The 25,231-nt window shown below is 51.7% G+C and overlaps 1 protein-coding gene across 10 annotated transcripts in view; it reads left to right on the forward strand.

Moving 5' to 3' along the window:
- The window catches only part of COL13A1 (collagen type XIII alpha 1 chain), a 144,323-nt gene that overhangs the window by 46,191 nt on the left and 72,901 nt on the right, over positions 1 to 25,231 (forward strand). For all 10 annotated transcript variants that reach the window (XR_013994938.1, XM_081073525.1, XM_081073517.1 and 7 more), the window contains exons 3-6: positions 17,117 to 17,143; positions 19,933 to 19,968; positions 22,967 to 22,993; positions 24,145 to 24,195. Coding sequence is in view for 9 of the 10 variants with exons in the window: in XM_081073525.1 (XP_080929651.1) it covers positions 17,117 to 17,143; positions 19,933 to 19,968; positions 22,967 to 22,993; positions 24,145 to 24,195 (141 nt within the window). In the remaining variant the exon portion in view is untranslated. The remainder of the gene's footprint in view (positions 1 to 17,116; positions 17,144 to 19,932; positions 19,969 to 22,966; positions 22,994 to 24,144; positions 24,196 to 25,231) is intronic.

Raw genomic sequence — 25,231 nt, forward strand, 5'->3', positions numbered from 1 at the left:
CAGCAATGAGTCCCTCAGGAAAATGGCAGGTCCGCGGAAGTTGCTGTGGCATTCCTGTATACTCTTCAGAAGGTTTTTGTCAGATTTGGAAAACACATCGGTTTCCCTTCAGCTCTGACTTCTGAGGATTCCTCAGGCTCAGAGTAGTAGGAGGATCAGAGGGAGTTCCTCTTCGCCCCTAGGCCAAGTGATTTTGCCAAAGTCTAGACACCCCAAAGGTTTTCCAGTACATTTAGGGCAAATGCCAAGCTTCATGCTCTGGCCTTCCAGACCCTTTGATTTCTGGCCTCTGTCTGCCTTTCCTGTCTCATATCGTGTCAACCTCTTCTTATTTCCCGCAGCTCTAGGCCAGAGCTGCTTAAGAGAACTTTCTGCAGTTACGAAAATATTTGATACCTATGCCGTTCAATACAGTAGCCACTGACCACACACATAGCTCTGGAACACTTGAAATGTGGTTAGTGAGACTGAGGAACTGAATTTCTTATTTAATTTAAATTTAAATGGCTGCGGGTAGCTGGGATGACAAGGCTACTGCATTAGCCATCACAGCACCAACCACATTAGGCCTTTGTCCTGTTTCTCAGACACCCAAGCTTGTCCCTACCTCAGGGCCTTTGCACTTGCTGTTGCTTATATAGAATGATGACCCTTTGGATCCTTTCATGCTGGCTCATTTTCATTACTTAAGTCTTGACTCCATCATCATCTTCCCAGAAAGACCTTCCTCTACCACCAAAGCATTTTTATGTTTTCCCAAATTCTAGCTCCCCTTCTTTACATTTTTATACTTTAACTCTTCATAGTAGTTATCAACGCCTGAGTTTCTCTCACGTATTCATCTCTGTTTATTGTCTATTGTCTGCAACTAGAAAGAATAATAACAATGTAAAAGCTAATATTTACACGGTACTTAACAATGTGTCAGGTACCAGTTTAAGTGCTTCACACATATTATCTCAATTAATTTTCACAACAGCCTTATGGGATAGGTACTGATTTCCCCCCGCCCCCATTTTACAGATGAGGACATGGAAGCTCAGAGGTGGATTTGCCCAAGGTCACACACCAGCACGCACTCTGTCTTTTCCACCTCTGTAATCCCAGCACCAGTTTAGGACAGTGCCAGACACATAAAGCAAGGGCTTCATAAGTGACCATTGACTGTCTAGGATTCTGCTAGGTGGGAAAGCTGGGCTACTGTGGGCCCAGCAAGGCCTCCAGCCCTGGGCGTGGCACTGGTCTTGCAGCTCTGTGGAACCCCAGGCTAGAATGGTGGGCTTGGGGCAAGGGCCAGTGATGGTGCTAAGTGTGGCCTATAGTCACACCCACCAGGTCCTGGTGGGCTGGGAGGGGACGTGGAGTGGGCCTGACTAGGCTCAACTGACAAACCTTTCTCCTGGGCCTTGAAGTGATGTTCTAGGCCAAGGTGGGCTCTCTACAGCCAAGGCTGAGGCTGAGCAGGAGCTGGGCTGGAGCTGGGCCAGGGCTGGGCTGGGCCAGGGCTGGGCTGTGCCAGGGGCTGGGGCTGGAGCTGGCCTGCGGCTGAGGCAGGGGCAGGGGCTGCCAGGCCTGTGTTTATTGTGTTTTCCTGGTGCTTCATAGAAAGGGACCAGAGCTTTGGAAACCACCCAGCCTTTTCCTCTATGGAGAGTTCTTACACTGCCCTATGCTGCCTGGGGCTGTCCAGCTGCCGGGGGTGGGGTGGTGGGGCTCTGTGGAGAGAGACTTTCTGCTGTAAGCTCCTTCATGAGAATCAGCGCCTGATAACACAGCCTGGTCTTCCCTCTTACCCAGCCACCTCTAAATAGCACCTTCTCTTAATTAAAAAGCCAGGCAGGTCCTCCTGTCGGGAAGGGACATTCCATGAGGAAGGGTCCTGGCAGAGGCTTCACCCTCCTCCTGAGGCTGCAGTCCTCATTTCCTGTGGACTCCTTATCCCATCCCTTCCCGGTGCACAGCCCCCCGCCCCCACCCCACCCTTACCCCTGCACCCCCAGGCTTATAGGTGTGAAGGAGCCTGAAACACAAGTGCTAGTTCCAAGGAGGCCTCTTCTCTGCTGGGTGATCTGGAACAAGCTTCTGAACCTCAGAGCTGAAGTACAGTGCTCTGAAAACTCTCAAGACTTTGTTCATGCGAGGTCAAAAGCAAGTGCAAAAAGTCATAACTGTTCATCAAAGGTTTCATGTTGACTCAATAATCCCACTTCTTTAGCCTAAGAAAATAATCTATCAAAAGTGCTAAATGCAAAAGGATATTCATTGTAGCACAAAATATAAAAAACATGGAAACTTCCAGATCTAGTAACCCACAAAGAGATAAATCAGGGTGTCTTGCACAGACATTTTAAAAATGTCATTTGGAAAGCTGCACGAATGCACGCTAATTTCAACTCTGCCAACATAGGTATGCATGTGGACCAGGATCAGAGGAGAGAAGAGAAATGGAAACAGTTGTGTGAAAGCAGGGGGCTGAGGGATTAGGGATGATGCTTTTCTTTCACAAAATGTCCTTTAATGTTCTTAAAGAGCTGTTTTAACAATAAATAAATGTCAGAAAAACAAACTCTTTTTAGAGCAAAGCCAAATATAAGATCCAAAGTGTTTTCACTATTCTCAGTTCAGATGTATCCAGTTCCTTGGCTCCTTGTTCACCCCAGGACCCCACAGCCCCAACACGCACCCATGAGGTCACACACTAGCCATGTAAGCTGTCCCCACCCTCAGACTGTCAGGGCTGGGGTTTAAACTACAGAGCCTAATGTCCTCCTTTCCTTTTCCTTCTTCCCCTTCTCCTATCACATATTTAAGGCCCTCTCAGTTCACAAGATAGTCATTTCCATCGATGTCTGCTTGCCACCAGACTCTGGTGGGAATTTCTCCATCCGCAATTATGAAAGTTCTTTCACTTGCAGTTGTGCCAAGACCCTAAGGATGGCAAATATGATTCCTCACAGGGGCCAGCTCTGATCGGTTGTGGCTGCCAATAGTACAAGAAGCTGCTCGGAAGTAGATCAGTTCTGTCCGCCGTGGACCCTGGATAAAGGCGTAATAGTACACATCCCAGGCATTGGCTATCCCAGAGTAGTCTGGGATAAAGTAGGGCTCTGACATCTAGGCTTTCATCTCAACCCTGCCAGTGCTTTCCTGGAGAATCTTGGGTACTGTACAACTTTGTCCTGGGTGAGGAAGGGTGCATGCACCCAGTCCTCTGGGCAGCATTGCTGGTCTGGAAACAGGGTGGACTTTGCCGTCTGATAGACCCACGTGAGCATCCCAGCTTCATCATTTATGAGCTGTTTGCCCTTGGACAATCGATTTATCCTTATTGAGCCTTGGGGTTTTCATCTGTAAATTAGAATACTTGCAGATAAGGTGTGTTATGAAGATTAGGAATAGTGAATAAAAAGTGCCCCATCTCCTCCCTGGCACATGGTAGTAGATACTTGCCACAGTGAGGTTTAGGGGCTTTGGTGGTGCCGTCCAGGCAGGTGGCGTGGAAGAAGGCCCAGGTGGAGTCTCTGGGCTGCTGTTCGTGAGGTTGTGTATTTCTTTACGGCTCCCTGGCCCACAGTTACATACAAATGCCTTAAACATGGCCTGATGGGCAAATAACATAGCTGCTTGAGACATGATTAATTTAGGGACAGAGACAAGCACATTTTCCACTCGATTAAGCTATTATAAAACACTCTGTATTATGACCAAGCATTAGCTCTTATTAATTACTAATCATGGTCTATATTCCTCATTGTGTACAATTCAAGTAAGATTTAGGAAAAATACATACTCAGGGATAATTAAGAATCTCACTAATTATCGATTAATCCCAATCCTACTCAACATAAGCCTGCTTTACCTCCAGGCCTGAGTAAAACTCAGCTTTCTAACTCACTTGATATCTTTAGGCTTGGGCCTTGTTCCGTGTGTGTCTTTACCTCTGGGCTTTCATGGTCAGTGGAAGGAGGGAGGCAAAAATGGAACGGTGTATATGCTTGAAGATGGCATAACCAAACAATTCCACACCTAGTTACAGCTAACTCTCAAACACAAGTTCAGTTTCCAAACACTGTTAAGACATTAGTTCTTCACAGATCCTTCATTTCAGTGATAGCCAGTGGACCCACCCCTATACTCATTTACATATTCAGCAAGGATATTCTCAGCATATATACTGGGCCAGCAGTTCGGGGCTGTGGAATTGGAACAGACCTAGCCTGGAAGGTCCCTAGAGATGGTATACTGTGAATTAGCAGCTTGAGGACCAAATGCAGCTTTGTTTGGCTTGTTTTTAAATTTTCTTAAATTAACATCAACATTTAAAAATCAGAAGATTTTTCATAAAACATCCAGTTTGGGGCTTTTCTTGAATATTTCCCAGATTTGACAATAGTGAGTCTTCATTCCTTACTTGGCAGTACTTGGTTGGAGCTCATGGGTAGTAACTCCATTTGAGACACACAAGCAAGCCCTTAGCACTTTTCCACAGTCTCTACCGCTCCCTATCGCACTCCACCTGGCCTGCTTCATTTGTTTGTGTTCCTTGCCTGGCTCCTTGTAGGCACTGGAGTTTGCAGCATCTAATCTCCCTCAACTGCTCTTGGAGTAGTGACTAAAGAGTAAATGATCACACTTGATTATGCTATTATAAAACACTCTGTATTATGACCCAACAGAAATTTCACAATCCAGCAGAAAAGACAGGTAGAAAAACATGTGACTGGCATCTGCTCCTGCAAATGAGAACCAAAGCTAACTGAATATTTGAAGGGAGAGAATTGAGTGCGGTAACACGAGGCTGTGTAGACCGTAGCCAAATGGCTGGAAGAGGTAGTATGGAGCTGCAGAGTACATGCTATGACCTTTGCTGGAGAACTGTTTGTGCTTTTTTGGCTGTAACAAGGGAACTCTACTTGCTCAACTGCTAACTTCCTGGGAAAGACCAAGAGCAGGGCTGGGGGTGGGGCAGGAAGTAACTCTCCTTGGGAGATATCTCCAGGGCAGTAGGAGCACCTCACTGCTTCTTGAAGATTCAAAGGTGACACTTCAAGTGAGACTCCACATCCTTATTAGAATTGATTCGAGGGGTCAGAGCAGGCAGAGTCTGATGGGTGCCCCAACCTTGATTGATTTCCAGAGAACCTCTTCAAATTCCCTGGGCCCTCGCCCCCATCTGGGCTCTGGCAGCCCGGCCCCTCTGCTCTGTGCCGGAGGCTGTTCCAGGAAACGGGGGCCAGAGAACAATGCCTGCCCTTGGCCTGAATCTGCAGAATTGGGCCTGTAATCTCCACCAGCAAGACCTACCCCTGAGATTTCCTCCCTCAGGACTTCTGATTCTGACCCCCACCTGGAAGGGTCAGGGGCCCAAGGAAGCAAGAACATGCGTAATTTGTACCATCAGTTCAAAGCTGGGTGACTGTGCTGTTTTATTCAGTGGTCACCCAGCCCCATCCATCCTGCTCTGCTTATCTCAGCTCATTCTGACCCCTGCCTGTTTTGTTTTTCATGGTTTCCAGGGCTTCAGGGGCTCATATGAGGCAGTACAGAAGGGGAGCTAACAGCCTGGGCCCTGGATTAGCCTGACCTTCACCAGCCTGGCCCTAAGCAGGAGACACCACCTCTCTGTGCCTCCATTTTCTCATCTGTGAAATGAGGGTAGCAGAGGGGTCTATCTTGTAAGGCTTATAAAGGCTGAATTTGGCCATAAGACATTAAGAATGGTGCTTGGCACACGGAAAAAGCTCTCTAAGTGTTAGCTGTTCTTCTGCTTAGAACACAGAGGAAGGGGTAGGACGTCATTATTTCCAACTTCATAACTATAAGGATTGCCCGAGCTATCATTTATTGAGTGCTTACTCTAAGGCAGGAACAGTGCTAAACCCTTTATCTGTAATTCTCTCATTTACTCCTCAAAATCCAACGAGTTAGATATGATCATTACCCCCATTTTACAGGAAAGGACACTGGAACTCAGAGAGGTTAAGTCACTTGCCAAATGCCATCCAGCTAGTAAATAGCAAAGTCGAGATTTGAACCTGTGGCTGTTTGGCTTCAAAGCCCTTGCTCTTACCCATGATTCTGAGCAGGAGAGGAGCCCAGTTTGATAAGCAAAAAATCGAAGTTGTCAAGCCAGGTTTCTGTTCCATTACTGTTAATAAAGCGAGAAACAATGAGACTGTGTGAGCCTGTGACAGGGTGTAGTTCCTGCTCAGACAGGAAGTGTCTGGGGTGGGGGTTAGTTATCAGCCCTCAGTGGGGGGCGCTCAGGGAGCTGCTTTAAGAAAGAGATGGGAGTGGTCTGATGTTAGCCCTGGGATGAGACCACATGGTCCTCAAAGGAACTAGAAAGGATTCACTGTAGATTTTCTCTCAACAGTCTGTCCCTCTCTCCCCATCACCTAAATCTTGTTGACTCTTATTTGCTTTCACAGTTGAAGCAATAACTGTAAAGGTTAAAAAGGAAAGTTTTAGGGTGTGGATGATTCCAAATGCTATCTCTGCCACTTACCCGCTGCGTGACCTTGGACAAATGACTTTTCTGTGCCTCAAGAACCCCATCTGTAAAATGGAGCAATAGTAGCTCTGAACCTTCATGTCAGGGTTGTTGTGACTGTTCGGTGAGATAATGCATAACTTTGAGGCTATGGGCGTACCTGGTTCCGGCTGTACAACCATGGGCCAGCAACTTGACCTCTCTGCCTCAGTTTCCTCATCTGCTAAGTGTGCATAATAGTAGTGTTCCCTAATAGGACTACTGTGAAGAGTAAATGAGGTGACATGTAACATGCCAGGCTCTTGTTAGAGATAAGTGAGTGCTCAATAAATATTAGTGTTTCTGACAATGATGAGATGAAAGACTTGGGATGTCAGCCCCATGATGGGTTGTCAAGACGTATGATTTTACAGGTGAAAATCCCCTCCTTGGGAGGCTGGTTGTAAAGACAGGACCTACGAAGGCCTCTGAGGGCTAACGTCCTGGCCGCTCACCCCCGTCAGCAGTTGCCTGGTGGGGCTCTGCCAACAGAACTGTGATGTTTGAGCCGCCCCAAGCAGGCCTTCCACAGGGACATCAGATATGGTGACGAGATCCGGTGTCAGGAAGAAGGTCTGGGGTTAGAAGTGTGGTGCCTGAGGGGCGCCTTGAGAAGGCAGAGAGGCTGAATGGCAACGGGACGGGCTCATCCAGCCACGTAGCAGCCCAGGCAGAACCTCACGGAGGAGTGGGGTTCTAGGTGGGTGGAGGCCCTGAGGGACAGTGGATTGCATCACTCCCAGACCCGCTCTAACCTGGATGGCAGTCAGTCAGGATCAGGGACCCTGAACCCTGGTGGGACATCCTGGGGGCCACAGTCTGACTCCGGGGATTCTTGGCTCAGTCTGGAGGTCTGGGAGAGACAGCAAGTGGGTTGACCGGCAGCTGAGCCCTGCTTGAGGGAGAAGCTGGCCAGAAGCCCACGCCTAGGCATGGAGTGTCAGGGGAGCCGCTTGGTGTGGAGGCCTCTCCTGCGCTAGAGAAGAAGCCCCAAGGACAGGGGCCATGTGTGACTTTGACAGACTCCAGCAGCGGCCCACACAGAGCTGGCGTGGAGCACATGGTTATGATAATAAACACTTGTGAAGTGGGCACGAAGGGGACACACTCACTCGTGTGTGGAGACACAGTCCTATTCACCCTCCCAGTACTGCTCTCAGCTTTGCTTTTAAGCCCCTGCCTCTGCTGAAAGGTAAGAAAAATAACCCAAAGTAACTCAGCCACTTCCTGTTTAATGCTTGGCCCTTCAGGCCCACTGCTCGGTCAGTTCCTGACACCATTCCCTTCTCTCTCATCCTCCCAGGATTACAGCTGTAGTGGTCATTGAAGAGTATGGCCTGTGACCATCTTTGGTCGGAGCTGTTGTTTATCTTGCTAGGGGTAAGGCTTTGCCCTCGGTTTCCTGGGCAGGGCCCCTGCAGCCAGGACCCGGTACTGCCATGTCCCCAGGCCCAGGCTCCTCCTCCCCCGTCTGTGTAGCCCCTTGCCCCCAGCAGCCCTTGCAGGCACTTCCCCAGAGCCTCAGGGCTGCTTTCCCGCCCCCACCCCCACCCCATTGCAGGGTATGTGGGAACCTGACATGATGGGAACTGTAATAATTGGAATGGGATCTCCCATACCTCAGTGTCCTTGGCTGTGGGTGTTCCCCCTGGGCCTGCTCAGACCAAGCCCACCCAGGGCCATCTTCACGTGTTCCAGGCTTCAGGCGCTTACTCTCACCCCTTCCTACCTAGGCCTGGAGGTTGATCAGCTTCCCTGGAGACATGGGGCTGTGTGGGAATGAATAGAGACCAGAATAAAATCAGTGTTCTGTCAGGAAAAAGAAAGGGAGACTGGCTGCTAGGGAAGCGATGGAGTCTGCTACCCAGGCCTGCCCTCCGTGTCCACAAGTGACTGGCAAAGCATTTGAGCCTGCCCCCAGCCCACCACCCCTGCATATCCCCAGGCACTCATCAGATAATATGGAAAGCAAGGATATGAAGTGGACAACCTCCAGATTGAAGGGCAGAGTGATCCAGACGCCGGCAGGCCCGAGGCCCCTCCAGGTGGGAAGGCCACTTCCATGGTATCTGCAGGAAGGTGGCCACTGGAGTGGACCTTCGCTGGCTCCAGATGTGGCAGTGGTAGGTCATCTGGGGACCACATGGGACCAGGGAATGAACTAAACCAGAGGGGATCTCACTGGCTCCTGTTCCTTCCACGTTCACAACTCCCAGTCCCTCTGACAGTCGTGACAGCTACATGGGGACAGGGGACAGAGCTGTAATTAATGCCAGTATGTTTACTCCTGGTATAAGGTGTTTCTGGGGAGTCCTGAGTACCCAGCCTCTCCACCTCCATCTCTGCTGTCCCCCCATGGCTATATGCAGGCCTGCTTGACGATTCAGTGAAAGGAGCTGCATGCTTTGCCTACTTGCTTCCCTGTGTTTCACCCCCCAGATAGCTCTAGTTCCTAGATGACTAATAGGTTCCATCTCACGGGCCAGTTCCTGCTGGTTGATAGTGGCTGTGTTGGAAAGGATTGTGAAGCCTTGTCAAGGCTCATTGGGGGTAGACTAGTGATGATTGATTAGCAATGTCTGCCATGAGTGCAGGTATAGAGGATGTTGTGTGTGTGATTTTAACTGTTGTCCATTCCTCTCAGGACGTGTTACTCTCAATCAGTCCAAGCTGAAAGGTCTGAGGATGTCTTGTGGATGAGAGACATCGTTATGAGACAAATTTGAGCTGCAGTATGCTGGGAAATAGTTAACTGTTGGCTCTTGGGGTGGGGGTGCGGCTGCTTTGTAGCTTTGGCCAATTTCTGTGGTGTGAATCCTCGCAGCTGCCAATGAGAAGTGCCTGAACACCGACTGTAGAATGAGATGGCTCCAGCACACCACCATTTCTTCTAAGACATGTAAGGCCTCCTGCCTCCCCTCAAATTTCTGGAAAGGGCACTGGATCACTCACCAGCCATAAACCATAGGCAAGTTCTGTCCCTTCTGAGCCTCATTTTTCTCATCTGTAAAATGGGAGTTAGGTTGTAGTGAAGCTCGGTGAGCTAAGATTTGAGGAAGTGCTCTTGTCAGTCAGAAGCATGATTTGTCAGACATGCGCCCAGGGCATCAGACCAGATCCAGACGGTCTACCCCAGAAATCAGCCTTGACCCTCCCTTTAAGGTCAGTGTTCCTGCCGCTGGGCTGTAAGGGAGAAGGGCTTGTTCTCTTTGATGTCAACCTCAAAGGACAGAACTTGCCTCCAAGCTCGTTCAGTTTCCCTTAAGTGGCCATCATGCCTGTCATTGATGAATTTCTCCTGATGGTTTTTGAAGCTGCACATGTTTCCCTCCTTCACCACTCCTTAAGGCAGAGGCTGCTCCCTTATTTCTCCTACGTGTGCCTCCTTCAAGTTTTGGGACCCCATGGTCATGTGAAGCTGTGCCAAGCTGTGTTCACGCTGCAGTGCTGTCAGGCAGACTTGAGTTCCACTACCATGCATGAGCTCTGTGACTATGCTCACTTGCCTGGAACTCTCTGGGCCTCAGTTTTTTCATCTGCAGAATAGGAGTAATAATAATAGTTCTACTTTACTGGGTTGTTGGGTGGACTGAGTGAAACAAGGTACATAAAGTTCTTTGCATAGTGCCAGGCACAGAATAAATGCTCAATAAATGAGTTATTATTTGTCCTAACAAGGTCTTGAGTGAGGTAGAAAAGGCCAACCTGTAGAAGAATGGGATCCCAAAAGTTTGCAAACCACAAGATTGAGTGAGGGCTGGGGTCTGGACCCAGGGGCCACAAGCACACGGGGAGCCTGGAGGCAGGACTGGTCCCATTCATTCATTGTGGGGCATGATTGATATGTAGGGCCAGACAAAGCTTTGCTGTCGGAAGCTGCCTGTGCGTTGTAGAATATTTAGCAGTATCCCTGGCCTCTACTCACTAGACACCAGAAGAAGCCTCCCAATTGTAACTATCAAAAATGCCTCCAGATATTACCAACTATCCCCCAGGGGGCAAAATCACCCCTAGTTGAGAACTCCTGCTTCAGCAGATAGAGCATGACAGGCACTGTTAGTCACCCCATCTCTGACGAAAGCCTGGGACACAGAGCATCTGTCCTGGCAGAATGGTGGGTCGGCACGTGGCAGAGCCAACTGGCAGGTGGTCAGCTGCAGGCAGCCTGGCAGCAGGCACCAGGAGGCGTGGGTCGGGGCTAGGACCCCAGCTGCTGGCAACACAGGGTCAAGCAGGGTAACAGATCGCAGATCATATGACATTGAACCTGGGCTACCCTGTTGCTCTTTCCTTTCCTATCCAGAACCAGGACTGGGTCCAGGGTCTGGGCAGGGCCATGCCCTTTGGGAAGGGGGTGGGGGCTTACCTGCCCACGTTAGAAGAGCCAAGATGCCCCTCTCAGCCCTGATCACCTTCATGACCTCTAGCTGGAGAGCACAGACTTCTGGGTAAGAGACACATGGTTCAAATCCAGGCTCTACTATATGGCAATTAAACCTAAAAAAAGAAAGGACAGGAGGAAGGGAGGAAGGAAGGAAGGAGGGAGGGAGGGAGGGAGGGAGGAAGAAAGGAAGGAAGGAAGGAAGGAAGGAAGGAAGGAAGGAAGGAAGGAAGGAAGGAAGGAAGGAAGGCCCCAGATGTTGCCAGTTAAGACAGGGAGACCACCTTAGGCAGGCTGCTTATCCTCTAAATCTCAGGTTCCTCATCTGTGATACGAGGATGATAACGTGATCCGCTCCTGTTGTTGTAAGATTAAACTGCGCTGTTATAATGACCGCACTTAGTAGGCACTTAGTATGCCTGCCACATAGTAGGCACTTAATAAATGTTATTGATTGAATGAATGCACCCTTCTGCAGCAAACCTTTGTCCCTTAAATCCTTTTGTTCATTTTTCTTCTCTCTCTGGAAGGTCTCCAGCTTTCTAACATAGGAAACTGTTGACGTCTCAACAGGAGGAAATGAGTTATTCATCTCTGTATCACTAGAGCTTAGCATTAGGCCTGGGAGATATTAGGTGCTTAAAAAATGAAGTTTTCCTTCCTCAAAGGGCAAAGACTGTGCCTTATTCATCTCTGTGTGGTCATAGCCCAGCACAGCGACTGACATGGTAGGTGATCGTTAAGTGTTTGTTGAATGAATGAATGAACATACACAAAATGATTGAAGGATGCGTGACCCAGCACACTACTCCAGGATTCTCCCTAGGAGTCCGTTCCTGCACGTCCATTTAGGAGGGTCATCGCTGCTTACTGGAGGAGGGCAGCCAAACCCTGGGGAGGACAGCAGTATCCTCACAGAGCTGGTGGGTGACCGACATCAGGTGGAAGGCGAAGCTCTCAGGCAGTGGGAGGAAGTTCTCAGGTAGAACCTCCATGCCCGGGGCAGCTGCCGTGGACGTCTCCCTGGGAAACTGCTGCACGCTGCTCTGCTCTCCTTGGGGACTGGGGCAATCTTTATGGTTCTCCCTGCTGCAGCAGGCACAGGGTGGGGTCCTCCATCAGGATGTGTCAGTGTGGGCTGTACCTCTGGAGCAACCACACAGGCAGTTTGGTTTGTTAGGAAGACGCATGGCTGCATGGTCACTACCTCCCCTGGGCCTCTACTTCCCCATCTGTACAGTGGACACGTGGCAGTGCTTGGGACAGGTACATCCTTTGCTGCCTGGTCAGGACGATGGGTCAGTCAACAGCCATGTTACTGAGCATAGCCAAGTGGCCCTCACGGGAGACCAACTAGTGACACCAAGGCACAGCTGGATGTTACAAAGCCTTCGGCTCCCCAGCCTCCCAGTGCAGCTGGGCAGTGAACACAGTGTTAAGTGAAGCATCTGCCTGGACATCTGGAGGTCTGATGAAAGCAGGGGCAGGGCATCAGTGCAATTTTCCAAGGGGCCCTAAGATTTTCCAGGGACACTCTTGAGGACTATCCTTGGTGGGGGGGAGGGAATGTGATAGAAAAAGACTTTTTTAAAAATAAATCTCCTATCTCTCCTCCCCTTCCTATGGTACAGAGCCAACTGACAAATAGGGGCTTTCCCTTTGTTGAAGTCTGTGTAAGGATGGGTGGGGGAACGCTAGCCTGGGAGAGCTAGACGGAGCAAATTTCGTTGCATTTGAAAAAGGAGCCCAGAAAGGAAAGGTGGGAGGGTTGGATCTAGAGTGAGGAGCCAGGGAGTGATATGGAGAGGGGACGGGTCTGTGGGCAATTTGGGGGTGAGGTGAGGTGCTTTTTGAATGAGCAGCGTGGAGAGCCCTGGGGAAGTAACTCAGCCTTTCTGTGCCTCAGTTTCTTCCTCTGCAAGGTGGGGATAATAGGACCTTTTTCCTAAAGGAAAACACTTAGAATCGTGCCTGGCACATAATAAGGACCACAAAGGTGTGTGTAGAGTGATGGTGGTGATGGTGACGTAAAAACTTTTGAAACCTTCAGTAGAATTTCTATCACTTAGGGATGGACCCAGCAAATGGCTTTCCTGGGACCTGGCTAACTGTCCAGTCCTGTGTTGGCTGCCCGGCTACATCTGATGATACCCTTGCAGCCAAGACTGTTAACAGCAGGCAGGGCCAGCATTGGAGCTCAGTTGAGTCGCCAGGGACTCCCCCCAGAGCCTGCAGAACTGGCAGCGAGGGCCCTGTCAGCGGGTATAGGGCCCTCCATGTGACTAAACCATCCAAAATTGCTGTGGGCTGAACTTTGTCACCAGCCTGCTTCTCGCGAGGACACTTCCCCCAGCCAGGAGGCACAGACTTTCCAACGGGGCTGGCCCGTCTGGCAAGCTGTACTCTGGGGATATTTTCAGATTCTGAGTGATATTCCCTTGCCCCTCAACCTAAACGCTCCCAGATGCTCCCTCTTCCCTCAGCCTCCCTCCTGCTGTTCTGAAACCCTGTGTGCAGGCCCGAAGGGCTGCCTGGGGCCCACCTTCCCCGGTCACTGCACCTCTTGACTTTTTTTTTTTTTTTAATTTAAAGCGTGTTGTTCCTCCTTAATGTGATGGCTTACCAGGGCCACCATAAAAGAGGCTGTTTCCTCCTGGATGGAGACCAGGACAGAGAAGCTGGCAGATGAAGGTGGAAAGAAGGAAGCCGGCTTTGGGAACGTGGGGAGCAAGGAGAAACAAGGAATCTTTATTGGCCAAGCATAAAAGAAGCAACGGGAGTAGCAGCTGTGTTAATGTGGCCAAGTCGCCAGGGGCTGGGCAGACACCCCAAGCTCAGCTGGGAATCCCACAGGCCCTGGGGGTTTCATGACTCATGTTTTGCAGAAATGCATTCCAGTTCACTATCTTTCTGCTGCTGCTTTTCTCCACCTTTCCTTCCCACCCATCTTCCTGCCCCTTTTGCGGGAGCATTTGAATTTGTAATTCTTGGCCATTATCAGTAATGAGATAGGACTATTGCTGAGACCTATGGGAGGAAGGAAAACAAGTGGACACACTAGGAGAAGAGGAGAAGAAAGGAAAGGGAAAAGGAAAGGAAAGGGGAAAGGGAAGGGAAGGGAAGGGAAGGGAAGGGAAGGGAAGGGAAGGGAAGGGAAGGGAAGGGAAGGAAAGGAAAAAGAAAAGAGAAGAAAAGAGAAAAGAAAAAAGAGAGGGGTGTGGAGGGAGGGTGAGGCTGGCTCCTAGAGGTGGGCAGTGAGGAAGAGGTAGTGGGCGGCAGACCCAGGCGGGCAGAACCGCCTGACTCACAGCTTAACAGAAACCAAACCAGGTCAATAGACATCAGGCAGGGAACCGACTGAGAAACCTCCGTCCCTGCTGCTTCCTGCTTGTTTTCCACTGTGTTTCACGACAGCGTAGAGAGGACAACAAGAGCGCTAATAATTGGAATCTCTCTCGGTTCTGTGACACGGTGACCTTTTGCAGTGTGCTCTGATGCCCAGCGCCCTGTGTTCTGCAAAGCAACTGTGTACACAAGTTGGAGAGCATCCCCGAGCGGCCCATTTTGTGGGGTGGGAAGCTGAGGCATGGAAGGGACTATTCGGGAAGTTAGGGCCCCAGCAGCTGCGCCTGGGGCCCAGACCTCTGGATTTCTCATCCAATAATGAAAATTTGGAGATGAAATAAAGGCAGAAGAGATTATATTGGGGAAAGTGGGCCAGGAAAATACAAACTTCGAAGACCAGATGGAAAGCCCTCAGCCGAAGAATTCTTGGACGCTGCTTCTAAGGCATACTTGCATCAGTGACACTGACCCTGGCATTTTCTCTCTTTCTTTCAGGACCTCCTGTAAGTAACTCCAGCCACAACCTGGTCTCACACATCTGAAAGGCCTTGCTCTCTGCTGGTAACCGGGCCCTGGGTGGGGGGCGGGGCCCACAGCTGGCTCCGCTATCTTTAAGGGGAGCCCCTACACCCTCCAGAGAAGTGTGCAGGGTCCCTCCAGAATGTTGACATGGGGAAGAGGACTGCCGTTTTGCTTTCCACCCACCTCTGCACCCCTCCAGGGCCAGACAATGGCTGCCCCCGCAAAGCAGGTCCCCGTTTCAATCTGAAAAGCTGGCATGCCCCATTGTCCGTCCAGCTCCTTTATCCCCTAAAGAACTGGAGTCAAAGAAGCAGCAGGTATTAGAAAGAAGAAAGAGATAATCTCTACTCTGTTTGGGTCCTTAGAAGGTCTCCTGCCCATTCAGTGAACAGGTCAGTGAGCCGCTCTAAGTGGACGGCTCCTGAGGACGTAATGCCCATACCACTGTGTGGGCAGCTCCGCTCTGGCCAAGTCACTTTGGGCAGGTTGTGGTTTTGTTATTGTTGCTGTTGTTGTTGTTAAGAAAGTATTGTCAATGGGTCAGATTGGGAGACAACACAAATTAAAGGCTGCACCTCAGCCTTCTCTCCTGGCATCACCCGAAGGCCCGGGGCGGGGCGGGGAGCCGAGTCATTTGCACAGAGAACCTGAGACGCGCCCAAGGAGACTGGCCTCTGAAGTAATGGATCCAGAGAACAGGAGCGTGTCTTCTTGAGGACAGCATTTGATATCCCAACAAAAGACCCAGAGGTCGCAGGGGCAGCTGGGGACTGGAGTTGAAAGGGCCCAGCCCTCGGCATCAGATCTTTCTCAAGGTTACTAAAAGAAGCCCCATTTCATTTCTCCCTCAGAGAAGGCATTTCCATCGTTTTTTCCTCTTGATCTGTACCTGCGAGAGCAGCTGGCCTAGTTTGTAACAAGACATTATTTCCTCTTCCATCTGGGTCCAGAGAGGTACATTGAATCCGTGCTGACATGCTGACGATGCCGCCCGGCTCCCTGCCTGCTGAGTTGTAGAGGTGGAGGAAAATCATGTCATTCCCTGCAAGGGAAGGATGATTTACCATGGCATGTTTTGGATGTCAGATCTCAATTCCTGTCATCAATCTTCCAAAATAAACTCGGCAATAGGAAACTTCGACAGACCACCTGCCGAAAATGGGCTGCTTTTCTCCTTTTTCGACAAAACCAAAAAGAGTCCTCACTTCCCCCTCACCCCCCACTCCTGGGACGTCCCCCATGTGCCTCTCCCCACAGCCTGGCTGCTGGGCTCACCCAGTAGCTCAGCTCTGGACCTCTGCCTGACTGGAGGGTCTGCCCTCCCCAGGAAGGCAGCATCCTGATGGCTTCTGCTGGCCTCACCCCGGGAGGGCTGTTCCCAGACAGAGAGGGTGCTGCCACTCCTGGGGCCTCTGCAGTGCAGGAGCCAAGGAGGGGGCTGGCTCTGAGTCTCTCCTCACGACCCCTGCCCTCCTTGCCTGCCTGGCTACCAGCATGGAGTGGGGGTGGGTGGGTGAGCCCAGGTAGCTCTCCCGCTTTCTCAGGCTGACTGACACAGAATAATCCTAAATTTTTCAACTGTGGCAGTAACCTCAAGGCACGCTGAGAAGGAAATGGGAAGCTTGGCCAGGGTGGGAATCACCTCCTAGCCCTATACTCTGTTTCTGCAAAGGAAGGATGCCATTGGCCAGAGATGAGGGCTAGGGAGATGGCAACGGGTAGCAATGGTCTGTCTGCCATCCTCTGGGTATCTCTCAGGGACCCCTCCTGGGATGGCTCTGTACTCCAGTTGGAAGACCCAGGTTCTTATGGGCACGAGGAAGGCCAGTCCCTAGAGAACGTAGCCATGAAGGACGGCTTTAAGTAGCAGCAGGAGTCATTTAAGTGGTAGGAAATTTGTGGCCACCACTGCTCCACCCTCATGCCCATGGTAGACATTGCTAATCAATCAAGAGGTTTTCAACATAGTGCTCGATTTAGTTGCTACCAATCCACTAGTGTCTGCCCTCAAGCTGACATCTGTTGGTCATGCCTGCACTAGATTTAAGAGAGAATTTCTTAATTATGGGAACTGTGAGACTAAACTGGATGACCAAGGGCAGTAAGGATGTCTCTTTGGAGGAATACAGGGAAATATACGATGTCCAGCTGCCAGCCCTGGTTGAATGCAATCCTTGAATTTGATCAAGGCCCTCCCTTCATTTTGTTCATAAAATAACAGAGGCTCACAGAGCACAGTGACTGTAAGGTCACATAGCTTGTTGGGCAGTATGGAACCATCAGGTATGACAATACCTTTACCTTTGTAAATTTCATTCTTTTTCCCTTTATTTCAGGGTCCCATTGGAAGACCTGGCCTCCCAGTAAGTAGCTTTTACTGCTTCCTTTCTTTGCATCTCTCTCACATGGTCTTTCTCAATCCAAGGACTACTGAGTTTGGGTGGCCGCTTTTCTCCAGATCTGTCTGGGGGAGAGGCCTCTCTCCAGCTTCTCTAACCCATAACTGAGGGTAAACGTCCATGGTACACTCCTGGGGCCCCAGGCAGGCAGATGGCAGCATGCAAAGCCCCTCTAACACTGGACCTGACTTCCAGACAAGTGGCCCTCTAATGGGGGGCTGGAAGGGGAGGCAGCCCCATGGGCTTACTGGGTATCCTCCTGCATACCAGCTTAGATTAAGACCATGTCCCTGCTTTGTCCTATGCCCTCTGGTAAGAGTAGACTCAAATACTTTATTTCCCCTCCAGTTACCATTTCTGAATGCTAGAGAGCTGTGCCAACCGTGGGGCTCTGGAATAAAAGTAGAAATAATACTAATAGCCATCTCTTATGAGACCTTAATATGTGCCAGGCACTACGCTAATCACTCTTCCTATATTTGATTTGTTCAAGAACTCAGTGAATTGGGTATCATTGTGTCCATTTTATAGATGAGGAAAATGAGACTGAAAGAGGTAAAAATCCCTTGTCCGATTGTCCCTGCTTCAGCTGGAGATCTCTTGCAGGCCCGTGTTATCACATCCCATTTTATACTGCTGTTTCCTGTGGTCTGTGCCCCACGTCTGAGAACCATCTTTAAAGTCTTCAAAGACGTTGCTCTGTGGGTTGCAGCCAGGGGCACTGAGTACTGGACACTGGGGGCCCTCAGGTGGGGAGGGACTCAGGCCCAGTACTGTAGCCATCCAGAGGGCCGAGGCGAGGCATGGATGGTGAGCCAAGGCTGGCACCAGGCTGCCCTCTCTCCCTGCACCCGACGCCCCAGGCACTGAATTCCAGACCCGCTGAGTATCCCTCTTTCCCCCGTTATTCCTCTTTTGACATGAATTATATTGTAACCCCGTGACTAATCCAACAGCTTCTAGAATTCATGTCCAGCAGTGACTTTCTTAATGAAATGCATGTGGGGGAATGTTTAGCCTTGAAAATGGAAACTCTCCCAGTAAGTCCGAGCCCTGGAGCAGAGGAGGACGGGTGAATTGGTCCCATGAAACCCAAGGAGGGAAAAAAATCAGATGACTGTGGGGGAACGTGGGCAGACTTTGTTTTTTCTGACAACGTCCACCTTTAAAAAGCATTTGGGGGCAATTCACAGAGCAAATAGTTTCCAATCTCTGGCCATTCCACGCCTGTCCCAAACCCGAGCGTTTTATGGCCAGGACTGCAAAGAACATTAGTTTTAAAAAAGAAATGAAAAGAAACCAAAACACACAGGCTGCAATATCATTCAAAAGCCTGAGAGTGAGTGAGCCATGGGGATGTCACCACCGATATCCAATGGGCCTTGTGTCCTCAGCAGAAAGGGCCACTGCTCCATAGTCACGGTCCTGTTCATGTTTCCATATGAAGGGACCTGGGAGTGACCCACAAAAAGATTTGCTGATGCTGGCCCGTTGTTGTGAAATGCAAAATGTGGGAAGTACAAATATGCTTATAAATTCACTTGCCCACTGGGCTTACTACCTGTGGACGCCATTTACACAACACTCACCAGGGGCCAGGCACTGTGAGTAAGCTTTCCAGAGACACCATCTCATGGCAGCCTCCCAGCAGCGCCGGGAGACACATATGGATACTCAGGAAACAGACCCACGCTTATAACCCACGTGGCTGCACTGCAAAGGCCGAGCATCTTACTAAAAGACAGCGTGGGTCTTGACAAGGTATGTGTCACAAGAGCCTAATTTCAGAGCTGACTGCTGCTCTCTGGTACATCCACGCACATCTTGGGATGCGAATTGTCCCTCAAGGCATTTTGCCTCAGCGGGGTCATCAGACACAGTATCACCCTAGAAATGCCCACACCCTTCAGAGGAACCCACAGGCCCAGCTTTTGCCTGCCCAACAAACACCATCTGACTTTTGGCCTCCGTTGCTTTCCATCCTTCCAGGCTCCTAGCAAACCCCAGGCCCCACCCCAGAATTTATGATGTCTGCACACGTATAATTGCAAAAAAATATTCTCTACCAAAAGAGGGAGGAACACAACGTAATAAGCAGATTTCCAGAGTGAGAAGATGTAACCCCTGGCTGCAAAACAAAGCGGTTCCCTCCGAGCAGCTGAAACTCGTGATGTGGCTGCCTCCACGTGGCTCATGGTCCTTCCTGTTGGTGCTGGGGGTGGCTGCGAGGAAGGGGGCGTGGAGAAGGACTCTGTCCTCAGCCTTCTCAGAGGGCCTGGGGCGGAAGCAGGGAGCACAGGCTTGCTCCCCAGCTCTGCCATAGACCGAGGGAAGTGATTCACCCATCTATCACATGGGACCTGCCACCCGCCCTGCTCTGTGCCTTGAAGCTGCACATGATAAGGATGTGGCGCACCCTGCCTGGCTGGGAGGGATTGCGACAACAGGAGTCCAAGGGAGGAAGGGCCTTTGATCCCTTAGGGAACACGTGGGGACACTGAAGCCCAGGCTAGGGACCAGACTCATCCATCAGTGCCCTTTCCACAGCCCCATGCCTGAGTGTAGAGAGCGATAGGGGTGGCTGCTTACCAACCAGTCAGGAGGGGCTGCATGGGCAAGTTCACCCACATGATGCCTGGTATCATCCCAGCTGCCCATGCAGCCAGATCTTGGGTGCATAGCTAGCCTGAGGGGCCCTTCACAGGCTGGCCCAGCTCCAGCCACATCTAACTGTCTCTGCCTCCTTCCATTAGGGAGACAAAGGTGCCATTGGGATGCCTGGACGTGTGGTGAGTTGGTGCATGTCTATCTGCTTGGGTGTGCGTTGCTTGCTTCTCCATGCTGGCCTGTCCTCCGAACCATGGCAAGGTGGTGCTTACCCCAGCCTGAGGACGGGGGTCAGACCTCTCCCTTCCTCTGCCCAAGTCAGCTTCAGAAAGGGGTAGGCAAGGAAAAGGAACGTTTTATTCCAACGCTTCAAATCTGGCTTTCCTCTCCCGAGAGCTGCCAGCAAAGGAAAAATCCAGGAAATTGTATGAATCAAGCTGTTCTCTGATCACCTACTGGGCGGTAGGGTGAGACCTGACCTCTTCTTGTCATTGAGAGGACTGCCACCCACTCCACCCCTGACCCCCCGAGGCTGGCAGCTCACCCTCAGATTTATAACGGTTCCTGCAACTATCCCCCAGCAAGAGCAGCAAAAGATGGTGAGAAAGGAAGCCTCCACATGCTCTGTGGAAATTGTGGTGGAGCCAGCTCTGGAGGCATCTTCCACAGACAGACACCAGAACGTGGGGAAGACGGCTCGCTCCTGGCAGTGCCTCCAGATCCTCGCCAGGAGGCAGGGAGTCCAAACATTTAATGTTTCCTGCTGAAAAATGAAGATGATGAAAGAGAAATGAGAAAGTGTGGCAGGAGAGGACGTATATCCCAGGATGGGAAGGCTGACACTAGGCCTTGAGGTCCCAGCACCAGGGTTTTTCCTGGTGGCTTCTAGCCTCTGAGGGGCCACAAGGGGAAGGTCAGGCACGTGCTGGCAGCCGGAGGCAGTGAGGGCCACACACCAGCCTCACCACCACCCAGCCTAATCTAGGACGGGGCCCGAGCCACTCTCTCTGTCTGCCCCCTAACTCCCCACCAGCCATCAGCCTCAACCTTCACCCACCCCTGGGTGCCCCCTGACTACCCCTGTGCCCTCCTTCCACGCCACTCATATGTTCTGCCTCATAACCTCACCTCCTGGGCTGTTGGCCTTAGGCCTGGGTACAGCATCCTTATGTGAGTTTTCCTGCCTGATGTGAGCCCGCTGCTCAGAGAAAAGACATGCAGACCATAGCTAACACTCGCGAGTGCTAACCAGCCACGTGCCGGCATTGTGCTGGGAGCCTTACATGCGTCAGCTCATTCGGTCCTCACATTGCAGGAGGTAGGCAGTTTCCACCCTCATTTTTCAGATGGGAAAACAGTCTCGGCTGTTAAGTGTCTTTCCCAAGGTCACATGGCCAGGAAGTGGCTGATCAGAGACTTTAATGTCGGCAGCCTGACCCCAGACCTGTGCTTTGGACCCTGACAATGCTACTCTTTCTCCCCAGCGCTGGCATCACAGCTGTAAGGAGGGGCTGATCCTTAGAGTGAAGCCACAGTGCCTAGGCCTAGGCCCTGGGACATTGCAGAGATTTGGGACATGTGTTCCATGTCACAGAACTTTGAGCTTCCCAGGACCCACCCAAATGCTATCTGTCAAGACATGGAGGCTAGGAGCCCTGGGCCATTCCACGTGAATCTCTCCCACCACTTAGAAGACCACACACTGTGGAATTCCTACCTGGCCCTGTCTATCTGCTTCAGCTCTCTGACTCTGAATACTGAGTCCCCCAAGCTGTCACTGGGTCCTTCCCTGTGTAGGGCTGGGAAACAACATTCAGCCAGCCTTTGTCAGAGACTTGCCATGGGTGGACCTGAGCCAGGCACATTCTCCACCATAGCCCTCCAAAATCCCATTGTATGGATGAGCATGTTGAGACTCAGTCTACCCAGGATTGGGGTGGAGTTGGATTTTGTGCCCAAGCTGACTATCAGACTCCAAAATTTTTGCTCCTAACAGGTAAGATTTAGGAGACTACCAAGTGCAGCTACAAGGATGCAGGGAAGATAGCAAAATACAAAGCAACCCCTCTAGGTCCGTCCCTCCTGCTGCCCCTCAGTCCTGCCCCTCCTGCTCTGGGGACATCTCCTCCCAAGAAGTGTCCATCTGAGCCTAGTTCTGACCCATAGTGGTAGGGGCAGGAGGGAGATCTACAGGACGTTTCCCCATTTCCTTCCATACAAAGCTATTTTCAAGCCACTTTGGCGCTTTTGTGAATCTTGCGCCATTTTAAACGTGACAGTGGACCCATTTGGCTGCCCAGTAGGAGTTCTGGCATGAACCACCTGATAAGGATGGCGTGTTGATGTGAAATGCCCAAGGTGAAATGCCTGCGTTGTTCCCGCAGTCCACCAGAGGTGGCGCCACTGGCTTCTATGGATTAGGGTGGATTGGGGTTGTCTACGCACTAGCCACTATCCTTACAGGAACCCTTGATGATACCCAGTTTCCTCTGCATCCCAGCCCCATCCTCCATCCTCCCAGATGTGTGTGTCCTACTGTCTGTCCTCCGATGTTCCTCCAACCCCTCTCCCACTGTCTTGCGTGGCCAGCCCTAACAACTCTTGGCGTGTCTAGCTTGGAAAAGCTTTGTGCTTGGTGCTCAGTTGGACCTTCAAACCAATTAGACTCCACCAGCTACCTCACAACACAGCCCTTGGGAAGGTCTCTTCATGCTCATCCTACCTCGGATGACCAGCCCGCTGGGGCCATGGCTTCTCAGACACATTTTTTTTGACCCGGGTGGGTTCTCTCTCTCTGTCTCTCTCTCTCTGTCTCTCTCTCTCTCTCTGTCTCTCTCTCACACACACACACACACACACACACACACACACACTCATACACTGAGAGGGCCTCTTAAGGAAGGCCCCTGGCACTGTTTCTCTCAGTTATCTGGAACGGCTGGCTGGCTCTGGACAGACCAAGGGGTGAGGCAATAGCCGTCCACACGCTGTGCTTGTTGGCCACGGGACCTGTCATGTGTCAGCATCTGTGTTTTGTTTTGTTTCTTATTTCACAGCGATCTCTTTTGTTTGGACGTTGTGCATTAACATGGGTTCTTGTGTGTGTGCCTCTCTCTCATCCTTTCTTTTTTCTCCCCCTCCCTCTCTCGCCTGCGCCGCGTGTTGCATGTGGCTGCCCAGGGAGTAAAGGGCCAACCGGGCGAGAAGGTGAGTCCACACTGTCCCCTCTGCCCTCCCGTGCCAGCCTCTGCTTCCACTCGCGGACTCTTGGGGGTGCTTTCAGCAGCCCCAGCCCAGCCCTCCTCGGGGGCATGCAGGCCCCACAGAGGTGCCAGCCGTGCCTGCTGTGCCCTCCAGCCTCTCACGGCCCTGTTTCCTACCAGCTTCAGGCAGGAGACGTGGGATTCCTGGGCTAAGGCCCAGCTTCCCTGCCTGCTGAGGCCTCCCGTGGCCTGGAGCTCTGATTCCAAGCCTTAGGCTGTCACCTTTGCCAGAGGCCAGGAGAGTGCCAGACCCTGTTTTCTGTGGGATGCAGCGTCCTGCCTTCCTCCCAGCAGAGCGTCACCTCTCACCCCCATCTGTGTTCCATGCACCCTCCATTCTCCTTCTGTTGCCCCTCCTCACCAGACTCTGGCCCAGACTTCACCCCTCTGTGTGTCACCCTAAAACCAGGACTAGGAAGTTCCAGGCAGCTCCAGCCTTCAGGCTCTGGGCTGCTGGGCGCACACAGCAAGTGCGTCCCTTGTCCCCACTCCCTATTTTCAGCAACTCTACCCAGGTGCAAGCCTCTGTTCACCAGTGGCAGGGTGTAGAGCCCCATGGGTATTTGGGGCTGAGGATGAGGAAGAAGGTGAGGGGGTTTGAAACTTGAGTGGGGCTGGGGCAGGTTGGAGAGTGTCCTGAGCAGGGCCGTGGGGAGAGGCCTCTGGGGCCTGAGCAGCCATGGCTGAGCTGTGTCCCCTCCCTCCCCCCTCCCTCCTTCCTTCCGTCCCTGTGCTGCCCTCTTGCCCCTCGCCGCACTGAATCCTCTCCTCCCCGCTTCCGGCCTGGGGTCCTACTGCCCTCTTTCCCTGGCCCACGAATCTTATGCTTTGGCTATGTCTCTTCTTGCTTCACCCTCCTGCTTCCCTGCTACCCTTATTGATCCCTCCCGATGCTCCGTTCATTCCCTCTGCATCTCTTCTCCTCTGATCCTTCCTCTTCCTCCCCATCCTCTGGTCCCCTCTGTCCTTCCGCCTCTGGCCGGCACCCCACCCTCACCTGCTCCTCCTTCCCCACCGGCCAGCCCTGTCTTTTCCCACCCCTGTCACCTCCTGCCTCTGCCCCTCCTCTCCCTCTTTTCTCTCTCTCTTCCGTAGGGCGCCCCAGGAGATGCCGGGATGTCCATCATCGGTCCCCGCGGCCCCCCTGTAAGTGTTTTTGCTTTTCTTGGGGCTGGGCAGGTTGGATGAGTTAATGAAAAGGGCTTGGGATGGAGGCAGCGCTCGTCTGGGTCATGGCCCTGGTGGCGGACATCTATGTGATGTGGTCTCCAGGCCAGGCCTTGGGGATGCCGTGATGTTAATGAGACTGGTCTGACTAAATATACCGAAATTGCAGCCTCCTGGGAGGGTTTGCAAGGGCCTACCCGCTAGCCAGGAAACTGCAGCAGGTGGTCCTGCTGTTTACAGGCAGAAGAAAACAGTGCTTGTTCCTGTTCAGAGGGTGTGCTGCAGCTTTCCAGGGGACAGGCCTTGTTTCCGGAAGCCCATGGAGCAGAAACCCAGAGTCCAGATTCCCTGATCTGACACCCACTCCTGGTCCTGGCAGAGGCCTGACCCACTACTCGCCTTAAAGGCTCTTTTTGTGCTCAGCCTGGGTCCTGTGTCTTAGTGTCTCCACCCAGTGGTCGGGGGCTTGGGAAAATCAGAGAGAATTCCATTCAGATATGCGTCCTTGGGGACCAAAAGCGGGACGTGGGTGATGATGCAGGAAGATACTATGACTATGGGAAGGACGACTGCCTGTTTTTCTCATAGCGCCTGAACTGCAAAACTTGAATAAAATCACCAAATGGCATGGTGCAAAGGACCTCAGCTGTGGCCTAGCACAGCCCTCTCAGAAAAGGAAACTGAGGCCCACAGAGAGGACGGGGCTTGGCCAGGGTCCCCCACATTGAGGCTGGGTCAGGATTAGAACACAGGAGCCCGGGCACCTACGGCTTTCACCACAGCAGCAGGCCACCATTTCCACGCTGCGCTGTGCGCTTTCCCGGACCTGCCATGCGTGGTGAGAGAGTGCTGGGAGTAGAATGCTGGCTGGCCTCTGGATGTCTGAGGCTAGCACAGCGGATGGATGAAGCCCGGCCTGCCCATCCCCCTGCCTTCAAGAGAGACAGCCAGTGGAGGTAGGAGAGGGGTCAGAGAGCAAATTACGTCCAAGGGAGGGAGCTATGATGAGCTAAGC

Source organism: Rhinolophus hipposideros (genome assembly GCF_964194185.1).
Source record: "Rhinolophus hipposideros genome assembly, chromosome: 15".
Lineage (NCBI taxonomy): Eukaryota > Metazoa > Chordata > Mammalia > Chiroptera > Rhinolophidae > Rhinolophus > Rhinolophus hipposideros.